Source organism: Pan troglodytes, chromosome 2 (genome assembly GCF_028858775.2).
Source record: "Pan troglodytes isolate AG18354 chromosome 2, NHGRI_mPanTro3-v2.0_pri, whole genome shotgun sequence".
NCBI classification, from domain to species: Eukaryota; Metazoa; Chordata; class Mammalia; order Primates; family Hominidae; genus Pan; species Pan troglodytes.
This window is the reverse complement of record NC_086015.1, coordinates 35755981-35780781: the sequence shown is the minus strand read 5'-3', so window position 1 is coordinate 35780781 and position 24801 is coordinate 35755981. Positions and strand designations below refer to the sequence as shown.

Genomic DNA, 24801 nt, shown 5'->3' with positions numbered 1-24801 from the left:
ATGGGAGTGGGGACATGGGCCTGCTCCCCAGACCTCAAGGCCTTACAGAAGAGAAGGGCAAGTGCTCACGGGAGGGCGCTGAGAGACTTGGACACGGGGACTTCTAAGTGGGAGATAAGGAAGGCTTCATGAAGAAGAACTGAGGAAGGGCATTGGAAGCCTGGTAGGACTTTGACCATGAGAGATGGGGAGGAAAAGCTTTCTAGGCAGATGTAACCTGACAGGAATTCAAGAGGTGTCATGTTGCCCAAGTAGGTAGTGTATTTATGAGGAGGCAGGGACAAGATACAAAGCCACCGTTTGTGAGAATTACACACAATTATATTTTTTAGATCCTGTACTTTCCAAGTGGTTATTGCAGGGACCACAGTTGAGTTTTTTTCTCACTGGCTTAGTGATGGTCGTGGGAGAAGAACTTATTCCCATGAACAAAGGGAACTGTTTTAATCACAACTGCATGAGCAAAACACAAGAGGGCTCTTGAAAGAGAGAATTGGCTAATATTGTAGCAAAATCCAGAGCTCCTTAGTGGTAATTTTAATTTCCACAAAGTTAATGAAACTATAGCCCTCCAGACCTGATATGAAAAAGTAGTATAACGTAGCTAATTGGGTTGTTTTCTAGACTTAGGAATCACCAGGGAAAGGCTAAGCTTAGAGAGGACTGTGGATTGAGCCCTCATCTCTTTTTAATCTCCTCTATAACCTGGCAGATTCTATTGGCTTTTCATTATGAGATTGTACTGCAAATGAAAGAAAGAGGAGGTGGGGTGTTCTGGGCTTGGTTACAGCTGGGTGTTTATCACAGGCATTTATAAGAAGTTAGTACACTTTCAGGCCCTCTGACAGGAAGCTTTGTAACCTGGCATTCATGTCATGCCAGCATTAAGTTTAGAGAAATGCTCCATTATTTGATTAATTGTCTTGGATAAAAGCCTTAACTGATGTTCCAGTTGACCTACAAATCTTGCGAAGTGAGTTTTAAAAGTATTTGTAAATAGTATGTATCCTTATAGCTCATGAATGTCAGAATTCTACACTGGGGCCAGCACAGTGGCTCATACCTGTAATCCCAGCAATTTGAGGGGCTGAGGAGGAAGATTGCTTGAGGCTAGGAGTTCAAGACCAGCCTGGGCAACATAATGAGACCCTATCTCTACCAAAATAAAAATTATCTGGGTGTCATGGTGTGAGCCTATACTCCCAGCTACTTGGGAAGCTGAGCTCAGAGGATCATCTGAGTCCTGGAGGTTGAGTCTGCAATGAGCAATGATTGTGCCACTGCACTCTAGCTTGGGTGGTGATGAAGTGAGACCGTGTCTCAAAAAAAAAAAAAAACAAAAAAAACAAAACAAAAAAAACTATATTGGGCCAAACATCACAGAGCAGTGGGCAGAGGGAAGACCCTATGTTGAAGTGGGGGATCTGTGTCCACATGGTGTGTCACATGGCCACTATTTTCCACATCTCCAGTGTCAGCTGAGTGGGCTCAGGCAGGCATGTGACCCAGAGCCAATAACGTAAACTCACTTTCTCTCATCTGAATTAGGAGAAGAAACTAGAGGATTGGGTAGATTTGGCTCCAGCGGCTCTGCTGGGCTTTGTTGCAAGTGGAGGAAGTTGAGTTGAGCAAGAAGAGAGAGAAAGGTGTAAAAACCAGAGACCACAGAGACCAGGGGATAGAGAGAAATAAGAGACGGCCATATCTCTGAAGGAAAGAAAGAGTAGCTCTTTCAAGTAGTTTCTGGGCACTCTTTCCTGTATCCATGCAACAAATCCCCTTTTCCTCGCATGAGTGTGGGTGGTTTCACTTCTTTGTTACTAAACTTTCTCTGTGACCATGATCAACTAAACCCTGGGAGGTATACAAGGAAAATATGAAACCTTGTCCCCTGACTACTGAACTTCTCAGTCTTGATAGAGCAAGAAAAAAAACCCAAACCTGGTCCTACTTATCCCCAGAAATGGTATTGTACCTCCTTTTTCACTTGCTGATTTTAAAGTCCCACTGGCTGTCACTTAGATTGGGTGTATACATTATTTTTGTTCAAATGGATCCATCTCATAGTGGCATTGAGACCAATCTTCTTACCTGTCCGAAGGGAGGAGAACAGCCCCTTCCCAGCTCTCAAAGAGATGCCTGGGTGCTCTCCTTTGTATATTCATTCATTCATTCACTCACTCACTCATTCTTTCAGCTGATATTTTTTTGCCCACAGTTTGCCACATCTTGTCCTAGGTTTGGGGAAACAACAGTGAACAGAAGAGACAAAGTGGCACCGAGAGCCTGGTAAGGGCAAGAGAAATTAACAAATTAGTAACATAACACATCAGTAGAGGCTGGGCGCAGTGACTCGCGGCTGTAATCCTAGCACTTTGGGAGGCTGAGGTGGGCAGATCACTTGCTCAGGGGTTCTAGACCAGCCTGGATAACGTGGTGAAATCATGTCTCTACAAAAAAAAACAAAAACAAAACAAAATACAAAAATTAGTTGGGCATGGTGGCACATGCCTGTAATCCCAGCTACTTGGTAGACTGAGGTGGGAGGATTATCTGAGGCCAGGAGGCAGAGGTTGCAGTGAGCCATGATCTCGCCACTGCACTCCAGCCTGGGTGACAGAGCAAGACCCTGTCTCCAGAAAAAAAAGAAAAAAAGTAGTTAGTTAATTACAGCCATGATGTGTTTTATGGATGATGGAGATCATGGCCTTTTGGGAGGATGATGGAAGGCTATCTGGTGAAAACAACCTGTAAGCCGGGGTCGAAGAAGGAATAAAAATTGACTAGGAGAAAAACATGTCATGGACTTCACTGGAAGTTGAGCCTGGAACTCATTCAGATAATGCCTTCTTTATCCCACGATCATATAGATTAAGTTAGAGGCTCTAAGAAATTTGGGATTGTGTGTCCAGAGATATATAATGTGCAGTTAAAATGCTCCACCCTTGCTGGGAGATTGGTACTGGAGAGAAATAATGGTTAAGCCTGAAGCTTCAAGGTCCCAGGGTAAAAAGAGACAAGATCTTTTATTCCTTGGGTGAAAGTAGTAACAACAAACTAGGGGCAATGAAAAGGAGTTCTCAAATTTGCTAGAGAACCGTGCTGGCATCTTAAAACTTCTAGAAGCTTTGGAACTCGATCCTTCTTCCTTCGTTCCTCTTTCTTTCTTCTTCCCTTCTCTTCTTCCCCTGTTTTGCCTCCCTTTAATCGCCCTTCCTTTCACTTGCCCTGTCTTCCCATTTCTTCTCTCCCATCCCCTCTCCTCCATTCATCCACCCAACAAACATACATCAGGCATCTCCTTTGAATAAGACCTTATGGGCCCTGCCTAGAAAGAGTTTGGCAGTGAATTAATTGACTGATTCCACCAGCAGGCTGGGCCGTGGAGAGAGATACATGTGGAACTATATTTGTTATAGTGAGTTCATTCTGTGTGTTTATATGAACAGTGATCATGGACTATATACTCTTACATGTACTCTTTTTAAAAGTGCATGCTCAGAGCAGTGAGGAAGTGTGGAGAAGGAGTAGAAAGCAGTTCTAAATGCAGGTGTCTGCAAAGGGCGGTTAGCTCTTTTGCAAAGCACTGTGTATTATATATCATTATTCTGTGTCATATTTGTGTTCCTTGAGGATTACATTGTAAGCAGTTCGTGTGCAGGAATTGTGTTCTCTCTTCTGTAAAATGGTGACTGCAGTGTCATTTACCCAGTGGGGATACAATAAATGTTAATTAATGGTGGCTTATTCCTTAACATAATTTTCCCTTTCAGATTAATGAAGCAGATTCCTGATAAATGCACTTGTCTCTCCAGAGTTTCATTTGCTAAAGCTCAAATGATGTAAAGGATTTGCCTGGAGGTGTGAAATTTTTGCCCAGTTTTTTTTCTTTTTTCAAGTGCCCTTTGGAGATGCATTTCTTTCCTGAAAATAATTGGCACTAGTGAAATTAATTCTAGGTGGAAAAGAGAAGTATGTAGTCATGTTCTTGCCTGCTACTTTGGGTGGCTATTTGATCTAAAAACAGCAATTAAGTTTTAAAAGGGAATGGCAGGTGTTTACTGGGTAGAGCTAAGGCCCAGTTTGTATATGCTATCAAGCTCAAGTTAGAATATTAGTTGGTATGTTTTCTTCAGGAATTCTTAGAGACATCCTATTCTCCTTGCAAAATAAAAGAATTTCCATAAAATCCAGATTAAATATCTGGACACTTAGAGGTTCTTTGAGATAGGCTGAGCATGTGTGTGGAGTATGAGTGAACAAAGGTGAAGCAGTCTGAAGAAAATGGTTTAATTTCATGCTTGTTGACCCTTAGTTTGTAAGGTTACGTTCTGCAAGAGAAAAAAACTGATCTACTATCCAGTATTTGCTGAGAAATGACAGTAGATTAATCAGAAGACTTCTGAAGTGAGTCAGTAAAGCAGCATTTTAGGTTTTGTTTCTTTTTGTTTTATATGATGTGTGTTAAATGATTTCTGATTAGAGAACTGACAGAAATGTAAACACTTGAATAAAACTTTCAAACCATTTGCAGAACAATTCCTTACCCTTTCTTATTACGTCTTTGCTTATAAATTGTGTTTTCTTTTCTGTGAATTTTACCCTAGAGGAGTTTGCTGTGTGTGTTCTCATTCCGTTCCGGATGAATTGGCGGGTGGATAGGCCAGCTTGCTCCCAAGCGTCTTCTTTCTTCTAGGTGGAAGGCCATGCTAGGTGAGCATCAGAGTGTGTATGTGAGCCTTTGTGCTGTGATCTGTAGGAACAGAATGGTTCTGCATGCTTCCTGGTCATGAGGTGAGGAGCACAGAAATGTGGATCCTTCAGTCCTGACATCTCCCATCCGCAAATTATGATTTGGGCAAATGGTTTACTCTTTCAGCCCCAGGATTGTGTAAAATGAGAATAATGGTAATCAGGAGCTGGGTGCAGTGGCTCATGTCTGTAATACCAGTACTTTGGGAGGCTGAGGCAGGAGGGTCCCTTGAGCTCAGGAGTTTGACACCAGCCTGGGCAACTTGGTAAAATCCCATCTCTAAAAAAAAAAAAAAAAAAAAAATGCTGGGTATGGTGTTGTGCATAGGCCTGTAGTCCCAACTACTCAGGAGGCTGAGGTGGCAGCCTGGGAGAGTGAGGCTGCAGTGAGCCGTGATCATGCCACTGTACTCCAGCCTGGGTGACAGAGCAAGACCCTGTCTCGAAATAAAACAAAAAAAAACAGTAACCAGCCTTGCTTGTGGCCAAGACAGAGCTGGGAGGATTAGAGACTGTGACTGTGAAAGCACTGTTATAAACTGCAGCCCAGCGCTTCTCACCCCCTGCCACCCATCTTGTGAAGTGGCCCTGTTTCTATCATTTGTGTAGTGGCTGTTACTGACATGGCTTTGATAACGGAAGTATTTTGAAAAGAGTGAGAAGAGAAAGATAAATGTGGGGGAAGCAGCAAAGGACTACTCTGTGTTTTTTTCCTTGAGCTAAATGCTGGGCTAAAACCAGACCTTGAGCTTTAGATAAGCTTGTTGAAGGTGGGAAGAGGCTTCTAGTGGGTTCTGGGGACATCATAACTAGGCAGTTGGACCTCAAGGTTGAGGTAGACCTGTTTTCTCTGGCACTATGAGGGAAGTGTTTCCCCTTGTTCTCCATGTCCCTGGGATCTTTTAGGAGAGAACTTTGACTTCTCCTCTTGCTTTCTGGGTCCACCTGGTTCTTCCAATAGCACTGCCCTCCCTTTGCTTAGGACTTTGCTTTCCTAAGCAAAGTACTCATTGCTGAGTACCATCACACCCCCACGTGCTGGTGCCCATGGCCAGACATTTACAAGGCTTCTCCATCCTTATGAAGGAAAATACTCTCTGACTCCCTTTAGGGATTTTTTTTTTTTTTTTTTTTTTTTTTTTGAGACAGAGTCTTGCTCTGTTGCCCTGGCTGGAGTGCGGTGGCACAATCTTGGCTCACTGCAACCTCCACCTCCTGGGTTCAAGTGATTCTCCTGCCTCAGTCTCTGGATTAGCTGGTGTCAATTGTGTGCCACCATGCCCAGCTAATTTTTGTATTTTTAGTAGAGATGGGATTTCACTATGTTGGTCAGGCTAGTCTCAAACTCCTGACCTCAAGTGATCCGCCCACCTCGGCCTCCCAAAGTGCTGGGATTACAGGCGTGAGCCACCATACCGGGCCTCTTTAGTCTTATTTCCTTAAATTTTCTTTACTGGATATGGAAACTTTTTTTTTTTTTTGAAATAGAGTCTCACTGTGTTGCCCAGGTTGGAGTGCAATGGTGTGGTCTTGGCTCACTGCAACCTCCACCTCCCAGGTTCAAGCAATTCTCCTGCCTCAGCTTCCCAAGTAGCTGGGATTATGGGTGTGTGCCACCACATCCGGCTAATTTTTGTATTTTTAGTAGAGATGGGGTTTCACTATGTTGGCCTGGCTGGCCTTGAACTCCTGACCTCATGATCTGCCTACCTTGGCCTCCCAAAGTGCTGGGATTACAGGTGTGAGCCACCGCGCCTGGCGGAAACTTCTTAACTTTTCTTTAACCTGCATTATGCAGGGACATGAACAATGAATTAAAACAATAAAATACTGGTTTGGGTTTTTTTTGCCTCTGAAATTGTTTAAGAAAGAAAGATGTTGGAGAGTGATAGGGCAGAGGACAGCTCACACACGACTGAGAATACAAATTGTTACATTTTTTTTTAGTTGTGAGCTGGCAGTATTTATAAAAAAAAAAAACACTTAAACTCAGCAGTTCCACTTCTAGAAGTTTATTTTCACAAAATCTTTTAAAAGTTATGCTAAGATTTAGATACAGAGAGTTTGTTGAATCGTAATCCGTCATAGAGAAAAAAGTTAAACATCATCGTAATGTTCGGCCGTAGGGAATTGGGCAATAAGTTGTGGCATATTTATGTGATGAAATGTTCTGCAGTATTTTAAACAGTATTGTAGAAATTTATTGACATGGTATGTTGAATTAAAAAGGTTGTAAACATGATTATGGCCTGTAGCCATTTTCATAAAAAGTTGAAAAAGGGCATACAGTCAGCCCTCCGTATCTGTGGGTTCTGCATCCCTGGATTCAACCAACTGAGGATTGAAAATATTCAGGAAAAAATATGGATGATTGCATCTATATTGAACATGTACAGACTTTTCCTTGTCACTTTCCCATGAAGAATAAAGTATAACAACTATTTACATGGAATTTACGTTGTATTAGGTGTCATAAGCAATTTAGAGATGATCTAAAGTATATGGGAGGATATGCAGACATTATTATCTTTTTATGTAGGGAGCTTGAGCATACATGGATTTTGGTATCCAGGCGGGGTCCTGGAACCAGTCCCCCATGGGTACTGAGGGATGACTGTATGATTGACCCTTGAACAGCGCAGGTTTGAACTGTGCAGGCCCACTGGTATGTGGATTTTGTCAATACAAATTAAACTGGGTGTGACTGCCTCTCCTTTCACCTCCTCCAACTCTTCTGTCTCTGCCACCCTGAGACAGCAAGACCAACCCCTCCTATTCTCCTCCTCCTCAGCCTACTCAATGTGAAGAAAAGGACGAAGACCTTCATGGTGATTCACTTCCACTTAATGAATAGTAAATATATTTTCTCTTCCTTGCGATTTTTAAAATATCTCTTGGCCGGGCATGGTGGCTCACGCCTGTAATCCCAGCACTTTGCGAGGTCAAGGTGGGCAGAGCACTTGAGGTCAGGAGTTCGAGACCAGCCTGGCCAACATGGCAAAACCCTGTCTCTACTAAAAATACAAAAAAATTAGCCAGGTGTGGTGGTGTACGCCTGTAATTCCAGCTACTCAGGAGGCTGAGGCACGAGAATTACTTGAACCCAGGAGGCAGAGGTTGCAGTAAGCCGAGATCATGCCACTGCACTCCAGCCTGGGTGACAGAGTGAGACTCTTTCTCGGAAAAAAAAAAAAGTAAATAAAAAACAAAATAACATCTCTTTTCTCTTGCTTTGTTGTATGAATACAGTGCTAATATGTGCTAATCGACTGCTAATGTTATCGGTAAGCCTTCCAGTCAACAGTGGTGTATTAGTAGATAAGTTTTTAGGGAGTCAAAAGTTATATGGGGATCTTCTGCCCTCAAGTTGTTTAAGGGTTGGCCATATATATACATAAAAATTCTGTAAGTACATTTGCCAGGATTTTAAAACTTCTCTCTGGTATTGGATATATTATGAGTATTTTTCTTTCTATTTGATTTCTTTTTCTATGATGAGTATTCTTTTGTATTAAAAGGAGATTTTTAATTAAAACAAAACATAGAGTAGCCTGCTGCAGAATGGAGCTCCCTTAGAAGCCCCAGTTTCAGATGTTGTGCAAGGGAGGCCAACCTTGTGTCCAGAGAGGTAAGTGCTACTCGATCTGCATTCAGGATCCCGTTCAGGTCTGTGTCTGTGTGTGTGGGAGGCAGAGAGTATAGATAAATTATAGCAAATGAGGCACTTACTCACTGATCCTTTGCCTTCTACTCGGAATCCTTCTGTTGGACAGTGGCATTTTCTTTGAAAACAATTTAAGAGATTATTCCTTTTGTATCTTGCACCCCTTGTTACCAACATGTTTACATGTTATTCAGTTCTGACAAATGGAATTTCTAAATTAACAATTTTTAACCATTGTGTAGAAATCATAGGGGAGGAAAAATATTTTTTTCTTTACTCTTCATAGTTCTGTCAACTAAACAATGATGAGGTTCATAATTTGGAAAGGAGAGCTTTATTTCTCACAAACGGCCGCAGCCTGTAGGGTGGCCATTTTGACAGGCTGGGAAGCATAGTCTCTGGCCAGAAGCCAGAAACAGGCACTTCAAGGGTGGGAAGAATAAGACAGGATTTATACTGAACAAGGTGGCCAAATATACATATTCAAGAAGCTATAGGAGGAATCATGAATATTTATGAAAGGAGAAATATGTACACATGCAATTGAGCTTCATGCTGCTCCATGAGATCCATGTTCAAGAAAATGCAGCATTAACATGATCCAGGGGTGGAGTTTTCAGCCCTCTGACATCAAAAGATGAAGCAGAGGACATGAAGACCCTCACTGCACATCCTCCATAGACTGGCCAGAACCACTCTCGTGGTCAGTGGTCTCTTATCAGGAATACCTGTCAGTTGCTTTGTTGAAACTACAAAAGGATGGGGGAGTGTCAGTGGGCTTGATTGAAATGGGGGTGGAGTTGTTTGAAAGGGCTGGTTTCTGTTTAGCCCTTAGGGAAGAAAGCCTAAGAGCAGTTAGAGAGGGAGTTGGACCTCCCATCCTGTCATGGCTGGGAACTCTGTTTTCAGGGTTTCTCTGAGGTCCCCTTGGCTAACAGTGGTATCTGTTTACTCGGTTGGGGGTTCTAGAATTTTATTTTTATTTCTCAGTTCTTAGTTGGGATGGACCTCTGTAACAAAAGACAGATTAACGACAGAAAAACTGAAATTTAATACATGTACATGTACATGTCATGTATACATGAGAGGTACTCAGAGAAATGAGTAACTCTCAAAGAGGTGACAGGCTTCAGGCATAAATATCATCTTCCTCTGAGATTAAGAAGGGTGAGGGGAAGGCAGATTTTGGGGAGGTATCCAGGAAAAGTACTGTAAACATTAGTAAGTTTTGATAGGCAGATTTTTAAGTTTGTGCCTTCTCCATTGATGAGGCTCTATAGTTTAGTCATCCTTATTATCTTCCTGGTTCAGAGAATGGAGACTTGCTTTATAAATGTAAATTTCCCTTACAAAAGGATAACTTCTTTGTTTTCAGAGCTGTTCTGGTGTCTGTAGTTTCTCAAATTAATCCTTATGCCAAAGAGGCATATTTTAGGGAGGCATATTCTGGTCTTCTATAATTATATTTTGGGGTGGTATATTTTTGGTCTTCTACAGCATATTCTGTTACACAATTCTGAAAATCTTTCTTCCACTTCACTATTTCCTTTAGCAAAAATTACATGAGAAAAACTGATAGAGATTGCTTTGAAGGAACTTTTGTTCTAAAGCCAAGACCTACTTTGTTTGGAGGTAAAAGCTCTTATACATGCAATCATTAAAATGAGATCTATGTTTATTGGTGTGGAAAGATGTCTGTGATGTGTTTGTTAGTTTACTAGTACTGCATTAACAAAGTACCATAGACAAAGTGTGTTAAACAACAGAAATTCATTGTCTCACAGTTGTGGAGGCTGGAAGTCCAAAATCAAGTCATTGGTAGAGTTGGTGCTTTCTGAGCACCATGAGAGAAGGATGTGTTGGCTTGTAGATGATGATCTTCTCCCCATGTCTTCACTGCTGGTCTTAAACTCCTGGCCTCAAGTGATCTTTCTGCCTCAGCCTCCCAAAGTGCTGGAATTTACAGGTATGAGCCACTATTCCTGGCCCAAATTTCCCCTTTTTATAAGAACACCAGTCATACTGGATTAGGGACCACCCTCAAGATCTTATTTATCTTGATTCCCTTTATAGAGAACCAATCTCCAAATAGGGTTCTATTCTAAGATACTGAGAATTAGGACTTCAGCATATGAATTTGGTGAAGGATACATTTCAATCATAACAGTATATTTTCCCCCTATTTTATTTAATTAAATAACCAAATAAAACCCTCATGTTTATTTGGTTAAACAAAAATAAGCTGCATAGGAACAATTTTAAAGTCCAAAGAGACACCAACTTTGTTTTAAGGCTGTAGCAGCTGTTACAGCATCTCCTTGCTACCTCCTCCAGCCTTCTCTGTGGACCACAGTGATACATCCAGAAGCCTGTTAGCTAACGCAGGAGTTTCTGAACACTTTTCCATTGGTTCTTCACCTGCTCATTGCCTGTCATGCCTGCGGCCTGCAATAGTAACATTTAAGATTTAAAATGTGAAAGCCAAGAGGAGGTTTCCCCCTATTTTAAAAGACATCGTTGTTATGAAAAATTTCAAATGTAAATACACTAGAGAAGATCATGTTGAATTTCCATGTCCCCATCAACAGCTTTAGCTACCCCCAAAGCCAATATTGTTTCATCCTTGCCCTTTTACCCCCATTGGGTTATTTTGAAGTATGTCCCAAGTGTTAGAGATGATACATTCTAAAGTGATCAAAGGTTATACAATTATATATAAGGGGTGATGTTTTTAAGATAAAATAATATACCTCTGTGTGTGTACATATAAATTAAAAGAGTCAGAATAATACCAGAATGTTAACAGCACTTATCTCCAGGAAGTGGGATGACAGGTAACTTTACTTCCTTCTTTATAACTGTTTTTACTGTCTGATTCTGTTGGGATGGTTGTTGATGGAATGAGCCAGCCTTTTGTAATCGGAAAGCAAAACCAAAAAAGCTGGTTTCCAGATGGTGAGAATGGGTGGGCTGAGGGACAGTGGAAAGGAAGAAACCTTCTCGTTGTTTTCTGAGGCAGGAGATAGTTTTTTGCTTCTAGAATATGTGAAAGAAATACGAGGAAGTCCACCGGAGCATGTGTCAGAGTGTAAAGGGTGCTGAAGTGGAGCCGGAGGACTAATGGTGAGTTATGCCTTGCCAGGAAAGTGAAGCTGTGACTTTGGCACAGTCATTCAGCTTCTCTGAACTCAGGTTTCCTGCCTGCCAAGAGGCAGACTTGACAGACCCATAAGATAAGTTGTGTTATGATCTCACATTTCTTGAAGATCTCAGTAACGGTTTCTTCCTAAGGAGTCTGTAAAGATAAAATTTGCATTTTATGTTTGTGCAGTGTGGTGTTACTATTGGGAGTGGTAAGGCAATGATTGTAGAAAAGCCAAAGGTGAAGAAATGACAGAAAGGAATCAATTTCTTGGAACTGCAGAAGGCTTATCTCCCCCCATCTTCAGAAAGTGTCTTTTAAGTGTGTAGGTGCAATTCAGAATTTTGCATTTACCTTTTGCCCTCAACAGCATGGGCTGGTTTAGAGACAACACTGGAGATTTCTTGATACCAACTCAAACCATGGAAGGACCAGAAAAAGCTTTGGATGTTCTAGGTCTTTGGGTTATCCTTTCAACCACTCTTTTGTTCCATCCCTCTCATCTCACGTGATAAAGTGTCAAATTGTTGAACTTTAAAATGCCATTAGCCTTTCCTGCCTTCCAGGGGCAAGGGTGGACAGAAAAACCTGGGATCATGGCTCAAGTCACTTAGTGACGGTCAGCCTCAATAATGACACCATGAAGTCCAAAGCAAAGTAAGTATGAATCCAGAAAGCAGGTAAATATCTAGAAATAATGAATGCATCTCTTCTGCCAATTTCCTGAAAGGGAGAATAGATTCTATTACCAAAAAGATTAGTACAACTTCCAACCGGCCAGTTAGATCTGCTTATGAAGCAGTCTTCAACTTGGAAGTGGAAATAGGGTGTCTACACTTACACACTTTTGAAAGGAAAGCAGACTATTATACCGTTAGGCATAAAAAAATGACTTCGGGCCTGAGACTCCCCTCCTACCCAGAGTTGGGGGCAAGGTGCAGCTATGGGCATGAGCAAGGGTAATCCTGCTCCCATCCTGGAAGGCTGGAAACTCCATTCTTTCGACTAGAGGCACCAGTCAGAGGTCTGGGGAAGCTCTTTCTGTCCCCTTTGGTAACACTAACAGGGACCAGTAGAGGCTCCAGAGGCAGGAGATGAAGCAAGCAAATCAAAATAGTACCACAATGGCTCTGAAATTAGATTGTCATTGGAACCACAGCCAATACAAGCAGGCCAGGACCTATGTTCTAAACTTAAACATGAGACTTCCAGCCTAAAAAAGAAAAAAAGCAAATGGGACCCAGAGTCCCCTAACATAATAACTAAAATATCTAGGGTAGAATTGAAAATCATCAGTCATATCAAGAACCAGGACAATCACAACATGAGTGAGAAAAGATCTCATCTGACACCGAAACTGAGAGTGAATAAAAATATTAGTTTCACTGGAAAACAGCCATGCCCATTTGTTTATTCATTGCCTCTGGCTGCTTTCAAGCTACAGTGACAGAGTTGAGTAGTTGCCACAGAGAACATACGGTCTGCAAAACCTAAAGTGCTTACCATGTGGCCCTTTACAGAAGTCTGCAGACTCCTGCAGTAAGCTCATTGACGACCTAGTGGTCACTGTTTTTGAGATCCTGCCACCTGTTTACCTTTTTTTTGTTTGTTTGTTTCCTTTGGTTTATAGTATACAGGGTGATATTTCTTATATTGGTTTCTCCCTTCTCTTTCTATGTCTTTTCCTTTCTTCTTTTTCTTTGTAACATTGTCATCTGTTTAGCCAGCACCCTCTCTCCACTGGAGCTGGATCCCTCTTCCTTCCGCTCATCTTGTCCGTTATTGCCACCGTCACTCTCTTAGCCCTACTGAGAGAAATGTGTTTTTGGAAGTTCTGTACACTAGATGGGGGTTTTCTTTCTCCACTCACTCAAACAGGCTTAACAGATACTTGGCAGTCACGAACTGTTTGGGACTGGCGTACACAGGATTGTGTTTGTGGGTATGAGGAGCAGTGTCCCCAGGGGCTCAGGACCTTGCCTAAAGGGAACGCTTGGAGGGCTATCATTTTAGGTGTATGTTGTGCCAGGAGGTGTAGAACAAGAGACATAGGCTGGGAGTTATAGGGCGAAGGTAGAATGTCAGGTAGAAAAAGTCGGCAGCTCATTGAGAGAAGACAAAATTGTTCAGGTGTGAGACCAGGACTGACTGTGCCCCAACACTCAGATGTTTGGAGGAGGGGGTTGTGGATTGGAAAGCCAGCTCTCCACATATCAACTTATAATTTGTTAATAAAACAAGGCTGACTTTATTGTTTGCCACTGTGAGGAAGAACACCACCTCCACAGGGCACTGGCTCTGTCTCCAAGCGGGGAAGGCAAGGTCAGAATTTATCAAGAACTGGAAGTTTGGTATACAATGTGGAGACTTGATTAGGATTAAGATTAAGAATCAAGATTTAACAGTTCAGGATTAGTGAAAACAACAAGGCAAGGATTTTGAGGCAAGGCATTCAAAGACTTTTAGAGGGCAGAGTGTTGATGGTTTTTATTAAAGCGTTGATGAACATTTGGGGAAGTTCCTGTAATGAATCATCAAACCATTTCTGGGATGGAGTCCCCTGGAAAATTAAAGTAATGCTCCTGAGAGTAGTGGAATAGGATAATAAAGCAGCCATGTTAAGGCAGACAGTAAGCTGTTTGTGTGTGTGTGTGGTTTTGGTTTAAAGATCCATAAAGTGGCCAGGCATGGTGGGTAACACTTGTAATCCCAGCACTTTGTGAGGCTGCGGCGGGCAGATCACCTGAGGTCAGGAGTTCGAGACCAGCCTGACCAGCATGGAGAAACCCTGTCTCTACTAAACATACAAAATTAGCCGGGCGTGGTGGTGCATACCTGTAATCCCAGCTACTCGGGAGGCTGAGTCAGGAGAATCACTTAAACCCAGGAGGCGAGGCGGAAGTTGCGGTGAGCTGAGGTCAAGCTATTGCACTCCAGCCTGGTCAATAAAGATTGAAACTCTGTCTAAAAAAAAAAAAAAAAAATCCTTGAAGCACAGCTTTAAAGCTTAGGTGAGGACATTGGCCAAGTGAAAAAGTGCCTACGTTAACCAAGGACTGATCCCCTGACTCAGAGGGGAACTTAGCAGGGACTCAGGAATTCCACCAGACTGAAGAGAAATGCCAAACCAAGGCCATCTTGTATGTGGCATCAAATTGTATGGTCTCCTTCCAAGCCAGACAGATTGAGTTATTGAAGGCACTGGGGCACCGGTTGAGGCTCTGCCAACAAGACAAGCAGCTTTGGTTTCTTTAGGATTAGGAATGTTTGTTTAGGAGCTGCTTCATGCTGAGCTTTTGGAGAGTAATGGAGGAGTGACTGAAGTTGTCAAATTTGTTGACACCTCACCCATCAGGATTGGACTTTGCAGGTGCCTCTGAAACCTGCACAGGGTTTACAGCTCAGAAAAATCCGAAGCAGTCAAGACAAATGAGGCCCTTATCTTCTTTCTGTCTCCCGCAGCCCTTGCTTTACCCAGATTTAAACTTGTTGAGCTAGATATCATTGGGTTTTGATCTTTGCATCTTTGTTTCAGCTTTTTTGACTTGTTTTTTTCTTTTTCTGCAGCCAGTGATGCTGTTAACATTAACTCCTATGATTTGATTTTGTAATGCATGTGTTATTGTTTGTAGTGTAAGAAACAGGCCATAGAATTTTTATTCCCTCTCTGAAAAGTTTTTTATCTGTGAAGTTCAACTTGACCTACGTTTCATCTCTTTTACAACCTCAGAGTTGATATTTTCAGGTGTTTGTATCTCTGAAATTTAATTTGGGGCTCTGTTTTTGTGCCCGTGTTACAACATCACGATGCCTTGATCGTGGAAGCTAAATTCCAGAAAGAAATGAAATTTGTGCTTTTTGTTTGTTTGTTTTTAAACAATCATGGATGATTAATGTTGGTGTGCCTTGGAGGAAGTATTTGGGATTATAATTTGAAACTTCGTAATTAAAGTAAATGGTTCAACATTTTCTTAAAGGCTGGGAGATCTAGGTGAGTCTGTTTGTTGATGGTTGGGCTTTGCTCCTTTGTTGATAAGCTGGTAGGCACCGTGAAGGGGAGAAGGAACCCTCTTTAAGAATTTGCTGTTGATATTTTTGGTGCATTCAGCCTTTCGGTACCACATTTATCATCTCACATGTGCCCTTAATTAAAATGAGAGAGAGATGGACATAGCTAAAACTTGTTCTTCGGAAGTCTGACGAAGAGTCTTCATCAGTGCCTCCCAGTCTTAGCAAGTGTTAGAGCAGTAATAACTGTGATGCACAGCTCCAAGGCTAGAAATCCTACATTTCTTTCAGGGTTCAATCAACTTCTTTTGGATTCTGATGAAGCTAATGTAAAGTGAAGATTGGCATTGATTGTGTCATTAAAGACTAGAGTTCTGTTTCACATCTCATGGAAAATGAGAAGAAAACAAATCTTTAGGAGGTGTCTACTGTGTGCCAATCACTGTAAAGCTTGTATTATTTTTAGCATTCAGTTTCTCAAGAAAGAAGTCAAAAGCCATGAGATGCCTGGTTACTGATGTGTCTCTAGCAAAGGGTTACTCAAGGGGCACCGTTAGCATTTTAAACGGCAGCGTTCTTTGTTGTACAGGACTGTGCCCCAATTCAAGAGACATTTAGCACTCCTGGGCCCTATGCTTTCAGTGCCATAGTTCTTCCCCAGTCATCGTAACTGCCAAACCCACCCACTGCCTTTAAAGGCTACCTGCCGTTGCTATTGGCAATAGGCTCTCAGTAAATACTGATGAATGCTTTTTATTTTTATTTTATTTTGTTTGTTTGTTTATTTATTTATTTATTTTGAGACAAGGTCTCACTCTGTCGCCCAGACTGGAGTGTAGCGGTGTGGTCACAGCTCACTGCAACCCCCACCCCCTGGGCTCAAGAGATCCTCCCATCTCAGCCTCCTGAGTAGCTAGGACCACAGGTGCACCACCATGCCTGGCTAACTTTGTTTTTTTGTTGTTGTTGTTTGTTTTTATTGTTTTTTTTTGGTAGGGATGTGGTTTTGTTATGTTGGCCAGGCTGGTCTCAAACTCCTGGCCTCAAGCAATCTGCCCTCCTTGGCCTCCCAAAGTGCTGGGATTACAGGCGTGAACCACCACGCCTGGCCTGAATGCTTTTTTAGAGAGCTAGTATGTGGATTTCATCTCTGAGCACGTGCATCTGTTGTAATAGAGAAGAATATTCTCTAAGCCAGTTTTGTGTTTTTATTATCTAAGATTTTCATAATGTCTTCTGTTTATGAAATAATAATTATCCTATACTGTATAATTGGAATATAGTTCTTTTTGTTGATTAGAAATGAATATATACCATATAGTTTATGGCTTGATTTTATTCACCTTTTCTCTTAAGGTGAATAAAATCTTAAGATTATGGCATCATTCATAATAATAAAAACATAATGCATCATGTTTCATCATGATTTCTTCTTTCTTTTCAGTGCATTTTTCTAAGACAGGATTTTATGGTAGGAATTTACAGAAATGCTGACTACAAATAGCTCGAAATCCATTTCTCCCTGTTAGCATTTATACATACAAATGTCAGAGAATACATAGACGTTTTATCTTGTTTGAAGTTAAATTTAACTAGTTGGCAGTACTTCTTGGCAAACTGATAATGGAGGTATTATCTGTTACTAAATCTTCAGCCATATTATGTTCATCAAGTATTCTGTAGAGTGTCATAAATGGATTCTCTTGCACTTCTGTGAGAGGACAGAGACTTGGATTCATTCATTCAATAGGTAGGTACTTACAGTACTTGGGATACATCAGCAGACAACACAGATAATGATTCCTGCTTGCACACTAGCATAAATGAATATAATAAGGAAATTACAAGTTAGTTTGGAAGGAGGTAAATGCTGTGGAGAATAATGAGGTTGGTAAGGAAGATAGGTGTGCCTGGGATTGGGCTGGAGGTGAAATTTTTATTTTTTATTTTTTGGAGACTGAGTCTTGCTCTGTCGCCCAGGCTGGAGTGCAGTGGTGCGATCTCAGCTTACTGCAACTTTTGCCTCCTGGGTTAAAGCGATTCTCCTACCTCAGCCTCCTGAGTAGCTGGGATTACAGGTGCCCGCCATCACACCTGGCTTATTTTTGTGTTTTTTAGTAGAGACGGGGTTTCACCACATTGGCGAGGCTGGTTTCAAACTCCTGACCTCAAGTGATCCACCTGCCTTAGCCTCTCAAAGTGTTGGGATTACAGGCGTGAGCCACCGTGCCCGGCCTGGAGGTGCAATTTTAAATGAAGTGGTTTGGGAAGATTTCTCAAGAAGGTGACTTTTATTATTTTATTTTATGTATTTATTTTTGAGATGGCGTCTCACTCTGTCACCCAGGCTGGAGCACAGTGGTGCCATCTCAGCTCACTGCAACCTCTGCCTCCTGGATTCAAGCGATTCTCCTCCCTCAGCCTCCTGAGTAGCTGGGACTACAGGCGCCCACCACCACAGCTGGCTAGGTTTTGTATTTTTAGTAGAGATGGGGTTTCACCATGTTGGCCAGGCTGGTCTCGAGCTCCTGACCTCAGGTGTTTCACCGGCCTCCCTAAGTGCTGGGATTACAGGCATGAGCCACTGCACGCAGCTAAAAAGGTGACTTTTAAACAAAGACCTGAAGAAGAAATGAGTACTTATTGAGCTCTCCTTATTTCTAGGCACTGTTTTAGGAGCCAGAATGGCTAGGTAGATCCTCTGTAATCTGCAAAAAAACAATTTGCATGGCCAGATTATGGATGTGTACACTAAGATGAGAATGCTCAAACCACGTCTGTGGAACATGTCTATTAAAAATAATCTTTTTAAAAACATCATTTTGAAGTAATCGCCGATAGCAGGTATTTGTTTCAAAAGGAAAGAGAAAAAAGGCTGAGCAAAAAAGAAACGAGCTTTGTGTCCAAGTCCAGCAGTCCTTACAGAATTATTGCTTCTTCCCACTGGTGACATCATGGTGACAAGGATCCTCCAGGGATGACAGTGACAAAGTAGGAGATGTTGCTTCAAATAAAAACAGATTTTGTGGAGAAGATTAAAAAACAGCGGACCAGAGAACAGGAATTTACTCCTGCTTCTGATGTCAATGGGCTTTGTGACCTTGGGCGGGTTGCTTGAGCTCCTCCACTTCTTAGACTCGCTAATTATTTGTTAGACATGGTGCCGAAGCACTTTATGTACATCATCCTGTTTAATGGGATGTTATAAAACATGAGGAGGATGAACTTCACAAGATAACCATTAAAGTCCTTTTCTAGATCTTGTGTTCTTTTCTTTTTGATTTGTTAGTTCAAAGACATCATTAGACTACTGTTTGTCTTTGTTGTTATGATAAGCTTATGAATTGAAGCCAGGCCACAAGATATGATTATTTGTCATAGCTTAAGCCATGGAGTAGGGCTGGGTCTAGAATTTCTGGTTTTTCTCTTCCTGACATCTCTCCTGGTGTTAAGAAGGTCATGTCCTGTTTAGCATTTTTTTTTTTTTTTTTTTTTTTTGCAAGTGAGCGAAGGGGGCTCAGCACTGGTTTCTTTGTAATCTCCTTTGTACAAACACCAGCCCCAGATTTCCCTTCCACTTCGTGAACTCTGAACAGGACTAGCAAAGAGTTAAGGTTTGGAGCTGGAGGAAAAGCAAGGAGGGAAAGCCACAGTGCGCCTGCTGTCTCAGATAACCCTCCGTAGAAGAAGGACTCTAAAGGTGGTTGCAAGGACTGCTTTCAATGTATTTATTATTGACTTACCTCCAGAAGATCTGTAAAATGATATACCCAGATCGCCCTAATGGCCCCTTTTAGCTTGAAAGTTCACAAATTCTCTTTTGATTAGAGTGCCTTTGGCTAAATTTGCCTTGACAGATTTCACCCAGGATTGAGTATTTATCAAAAGACGAATGTGCACCGAACACGCTGAGTTGACCCTCACCTAGTTTTACCCACTTCTGTGGTTTATCTGCCGCCTCCCCAGCCTGGCGAAAAAACTTCCGCCCCTCACCTCCTTACTGTCTTCTTGTTTTGTAGATGATGAACCAGGTGGAAGGGCAGCAGAAGAACCTTGTGCACGCCATTGAGTCCCTGCCAGGGTCCGGCCCCCTCACTGCCTTGGACCAGGACCTGCTGCTCCTGAAAGCTACCTCTGCTGCCACCCTCAGCTGCCTTGGGGAGTGCCTCAACTTGTTACAGCAGAGTGTGCACCAGGCGGGCCAGCCCAGCCAGAAGCCAGGAGCCTCGGGTAAGACCCCCGGGGGCTCGTCCATGTTTGGGATGAGTACACATACTATGTGTGTGTGTCCCACTGTCTTCCTCCTTTAATTCCATCCATTTCTCTACGATCCATCCATCTATCCTTATATCCAAGTATTTCTACTGCCCTTCGTCTCTACTGTTTGGGATATATTTTTATGTTACAAGTTACAAATGTAACATTTTATGAAAAATGTAATTCTGCATTAATCTCTCCTGCCCTTCCTCTACTGTTTGGGATATATTTTTATTTTAGAAGTTAAAAATGTAACATTTTATGAAAAATGTAACTAACATATTTACATAAATACTATGGAACACCTTTCAGACTTGCTGGCATCACATTATAAGTCTCATTCCACTCATGACGTTTGCACTCAGCATTCTGTGTTTTTTTTTTTTTTTTGATTTGAAGATTCATTTAATTCCATTCAGTGGGTACCTTAAAATGACAAAATGGACACGGAACCTTTCAAATGTAAATAAAAGCAGAGAACATAGTAAAGAAACCCTATGCGTCCATTAGTGAGCTTTGGCAATTTTCAACATTTTGCCAATTCTCCCACTTTTTTTTTTGAGTCAAAGTCTCATTCTGTTGCCCAGGCTGGAGTGCAGTGGCACAATCTCGGCTCACTACAGCCTCCACCTCCTGGGTTCAAGAGATTCTCCCGCCTCAGCCTCCCAAATAGCGCCCTCCACCACGCCCAAATTTTATGTTTTCGGTAGAGACGGGGTTTCACCATGTTAGTCAGGCTGGTCCAGAACTCCTGACCTCAGGTGATCCACCTGTCTCAGCCTCCCAGAATGCTGGGATTACAGGTGTGAGCCACTGTGCCTGGCCCCACTTCTTATTTTTATTTTTGGCTTGAACATTTTAAGGCAAAAGCTCCCCATTCTATCTTTTCTTTTTTTTTATTATTATTATGCTTTAAGTTTGAGGGTACATGTGCACAACGTGCAGGTTTGTTACATATGTATACATGTGCCATGTTGGTGTGCTGCACCCATGAACTGGTCATTTAGCATTAGGTATATCTCCTAATGCTATCCCTCCCCCCTCCCCCCACCCCACAACAGTCCCCGGAGTGTGATGTTCCCCTTCCTGTGTCCATGTGTTCTCATTGTTCAATTCCCACCTGTGAGTGAGAACATGGCAGTGTTTGGTTTTTTGTCCTTGCGATAGTTTGCTGAGAATGATGATTTTTTTTTTTTTTTTTTTTTTTTTTTTTTTTTTTTGAGACAGAGTTTTTGCTCTTGTTGCCCAGGCTGGAGTGCAATGGTGCAATCTTGGCTCACTGCATCCTCTGCCTCCCGGGTTCAAGCAATTCTCCTGCCTCAGCCTCTCGAGTAGCTGGAATTACAGGCATGCACCACCACACCCGACTAATTTTATATTTTTAGTAGAGATGGGGTTTCTCCACGTTGTTCAGGCTGGTCTTGAACTCCCAACCTCAGGTGATCTTCCTGCCTCAGCCTCCCAAAGTGCTGGGATTACAGGCCTCAGCATTCTGTTTTTAAGATCCATTGGCATGCACCATCTGGTCCATTATTTCTGTGGTGTTGAGGCCACCACATTATACCCAACGACTCTCGGATGACAGACAACGCACATTGCCTCCAGCTCTGTGCCTCACTCACCTCGCTGCAGTAAACACCCTCATGCCTGTCCCCTCATGAGGATAACTCTAGAATACACACCAGGAGTATTTCTAGTTCTTAATCAAGAAGCCAGAGATAGTAATGCATTCCTTTGAGATGCCTCAGTCCTTTTGGAGGAGGGTTTAATCAATGAGCAGATATAAAGATATTTGTGAAGATTAAGATAAAGGTAAAAATAGCTTGAGACTGGTTATGTCACATATAATTATAAAGTATTATAATTAACAGAATAACACAGCCTTATTGTGCTTTGTTGCCCAGGGGTCACTTAATAAATGAAGGAATGAGGCAAATTAGGTGATAGGAAGTAAAGCCAGACTATGAGTGATAGTCTTTATATTTCATGCTTTCCCCAACTGCCCTTTGCCCTTTGTTTCGCTCAAGCATGAAAGGGACAGTTGGTTTTTCAGAGTAGATTGTGTGTGGGTAATTTGGTTTTCTTTTGGTAAAACCCACCATCATTTACTGAACTTGGCCTTTGCTACATGTTTTCTGAAATCTTTACAAAGTTGGTATGATTATGCCCATCGTTCACATGATATGCTGGGACACAAAATGATTAAACGACTTGCCCAAGACCACCCAGCTAAGTGGCAGAACGAGGGCAGAACCAGGCTCTTTCCGCTGTGGCAGGCGTCTTCCTGGCCTGGGGTTCTTTGTTCAATCTAGAACAACCACTCAGTGGGCTCAGTCCCCCAAACTGAGGCCGGGAACAGTGTCTTGCGAGCATTATAATTCTCTCAAGGCAGATGTATATATGTTTTTAAAAAATAATTTCAGACTTAAGTTGCAAGAATAGTATGAAAAATGCTCACATATCCTTCTTCAAATTCCCCAAACAGTAACATGTTATGATGTTTGCTTCACCTTTTCCTTATATTTACGTATTATAATTTTCTAACCACTTAAGAGTAAGTTGCAGACATGATGTCCCTTCACTATTAAATACTTCAGTGTGTATTTCTTTTAAAAAAAGGACACTCTTCTCTGAAGACAGCACAATGATCGAAATCAGTAAATTAACAAGTATAGTCCTCTTTGCTGGTTATCCCATTGATAGCCTTTGTAGCAAAATAAAACAATTTGGGTGCAGAATCCAGTCTAGGAGATTTGCGTGTATTCAAGCTGGAGCAAGGGCGCCCAAACCTGCTTTTCTACCTTTCCTCTTGCTTCTCAGCTTTAAGAATGAATCTCAAATGCGGAAGCTCAATGAGGCTTTTGACATTTTCTGATCTGGAAGGAGCCTCAGTGACCCTCACTGAGGCCTGGGCACAAATTCGGAGTGAGACTGGAGACTTTTCAGAGTTTCTGTGGTCTCTTTTGCCCTGTATTGTAACTTGCAGCTTCTGCAATGTAATAGCCTCGTTCCGAGAATCTTTCACTAGTAAATACAAGCTTGAATCATTTTCTTATTCCTAAAATTAATCCCTCTTGAAAAAAATATTTCTTCAGGGCTTCCTAGAAAATTCGTTGTTTTTTTTTTCTTCCTAATTTTCATTGGCTCTCTGGCATTTTTAAGGGACCAGGGGAACAAAGCTCAAATGGATGCATTTCAGAGGTGGTGACAGGTTGAAATGGAAATTATTGGGAAAAGGGGAGACCAAGAAGTGTCCCTGAAATTATGTCACATCAGGTGCTACCTCCTTCATGTCCTCCCTGTGCTCTCTCTCCCACCTTTGACTGTCACTTGCCCACTCTCCTTCTTTTCTTTCTTTCTTTCTTTTCTTTTTTTTTTTTTTGAGACGGAGTCTCGCTCTTATCACCCAGGGTGGAGTGCAGTGACGCGATCTCGGCTCACTGCAACCTCCGCTTCCCAGGTTCAGGCAATTCACCTGCCTCAGCCTCCCGAGTAGCTGGGATTACAGGTGCCCACCATGCCTGGCTAATTTTTGTATTTTTAGTAAGGACCGGATTTCTCCATGTTGCCCAGGCTGGTCTCAAACTCCTGACCTCAGGTGATCCATCCGCCTTGGCCTCCCAAAGTGCTGGGATTATAGGCGTGAGCCACCACGCCTGGCTAGCTCACTCTCCTTCTTTTGGACTGTTTTCATCAAGAAACTTAGCTGAAAGTTGGAGAATAGAGCATGAAGCATCACGATCACTACTTTGTTTCCTTGTCATCTTACCCTTTTTACATGTCATATTCCATGTAACACAGCCCCTGAAGTTCTAAAACAACCTACTGTGTGTCTTAAATCTATGCTACCCATTGGGGGAAAACAGAGTTACTTCTTGCAGGAAAAGCATCATAGTTGGCTGCAGTTAAAATAGAATTCCAGAATCTCAAGCTAGTGGGATAAGAGAATAGAGAATACGTTGGCCCTGGGAGTGCTGCCACAAAATGTGTTTGTTTAGACACTTGGGGCTCTCAGGGTTGATAGTTGCTATAGCAGCTGCCTGACACACATTGATAAAAATATAATGGTTATGTCTAAGAAGTGCCAGGTTGGGCTGATGGAAATCAAAATCTCATTAAAGTGAAACTCTGGCATGGTTTCATTTCAGTGTTCGATGGGCAGGAAGGCCCGTCTTACCTGAAGCATACCAAATACCCATACAGATTGTTCCTGCCTGATGGCTCTTTGCCTTCTGATACTTGCACTGTTTTTTTTTTTCCTTCTGTCCCTTTTCTGAATAAAAAATGATTTATGATTTTGCGTATTTCATCTTGTATAGTATTTAATTGTGTCTTCTGGGATATATGTTTGCTTTGGAGCCTTTGTCTCCAAATGTTGCTCATTACGCTGTTTTTGTTTCAAACACACTGAGCAGCCAGACTGAAATCTGAGAATACTTCAGTATTCATCTGCCTCCCATCTATACATTTGGGCTCCCAGACCTGTTTCTGATGTTATTATCTCCAAGATATACTGGGTCTGAAGTACTTTACTTAACTTCCATTTATGGAGAGGTATGTAATTAAAATTAAGAAAGTAATTTGGCCGGGTATGGTGGCTCACACCTGTAATCTCAGCACTTTGGGAGGCCGGGGCGGGTGGATTACTTGAGGACAGGAGTTTGACCAGCCTTACCAACATGATGAAATCACGTCTCTACTAAAAATACAAAAATTATCTGGGCATGGTGGCGGGCACCTGTAATCTCAGCTACTCAGGAGGCTGAGGCAGGAGATTCGCTTGAACCCTGGAGGCGGAGGTTGCAGTGAGCTGAGATCGCACCACTGCATTGCAGCCTGGGGGACAGAGCAAGACTCTCTCTAAAAAAAAAAAAAAACAAAACTAATTTAGCTTTTCGGTCAAGACTTAAATTATGCAGCTCTTTTACCATTCCTGGTGGCTCCTAAATCTACTTCAGCAGCTTGATGGAGGCAAACA

At 42.1% G+C, this 24801-nt stretch overlaps 1 protein-coding gene across 4 annotated transcripts in view; it reads left to right on the top strand.

Annotated features, from left to right (window-relative positions):
• OSBPL10 (oxysterol binding protein like 10) overlaps positions 1-24801 on the top strand; it is a 321873-nt gene that overhangs the window by 215304 nt on the left and 81768 nt on the right. For all 4 annotated transcript variants that reach the window (XM_001167116.6, XM_003950045.5, XM_009445074.5 and 1 more), the window contains one exon: positions 19586-19796. In XM_001167116.6, coding sequence (XP_001167116.2) covers positions 19586-19796 — 211 coding nt within the window. The remainder of the gene's footprint in view (positions 1-19585; positions 19797-24801) is intronic.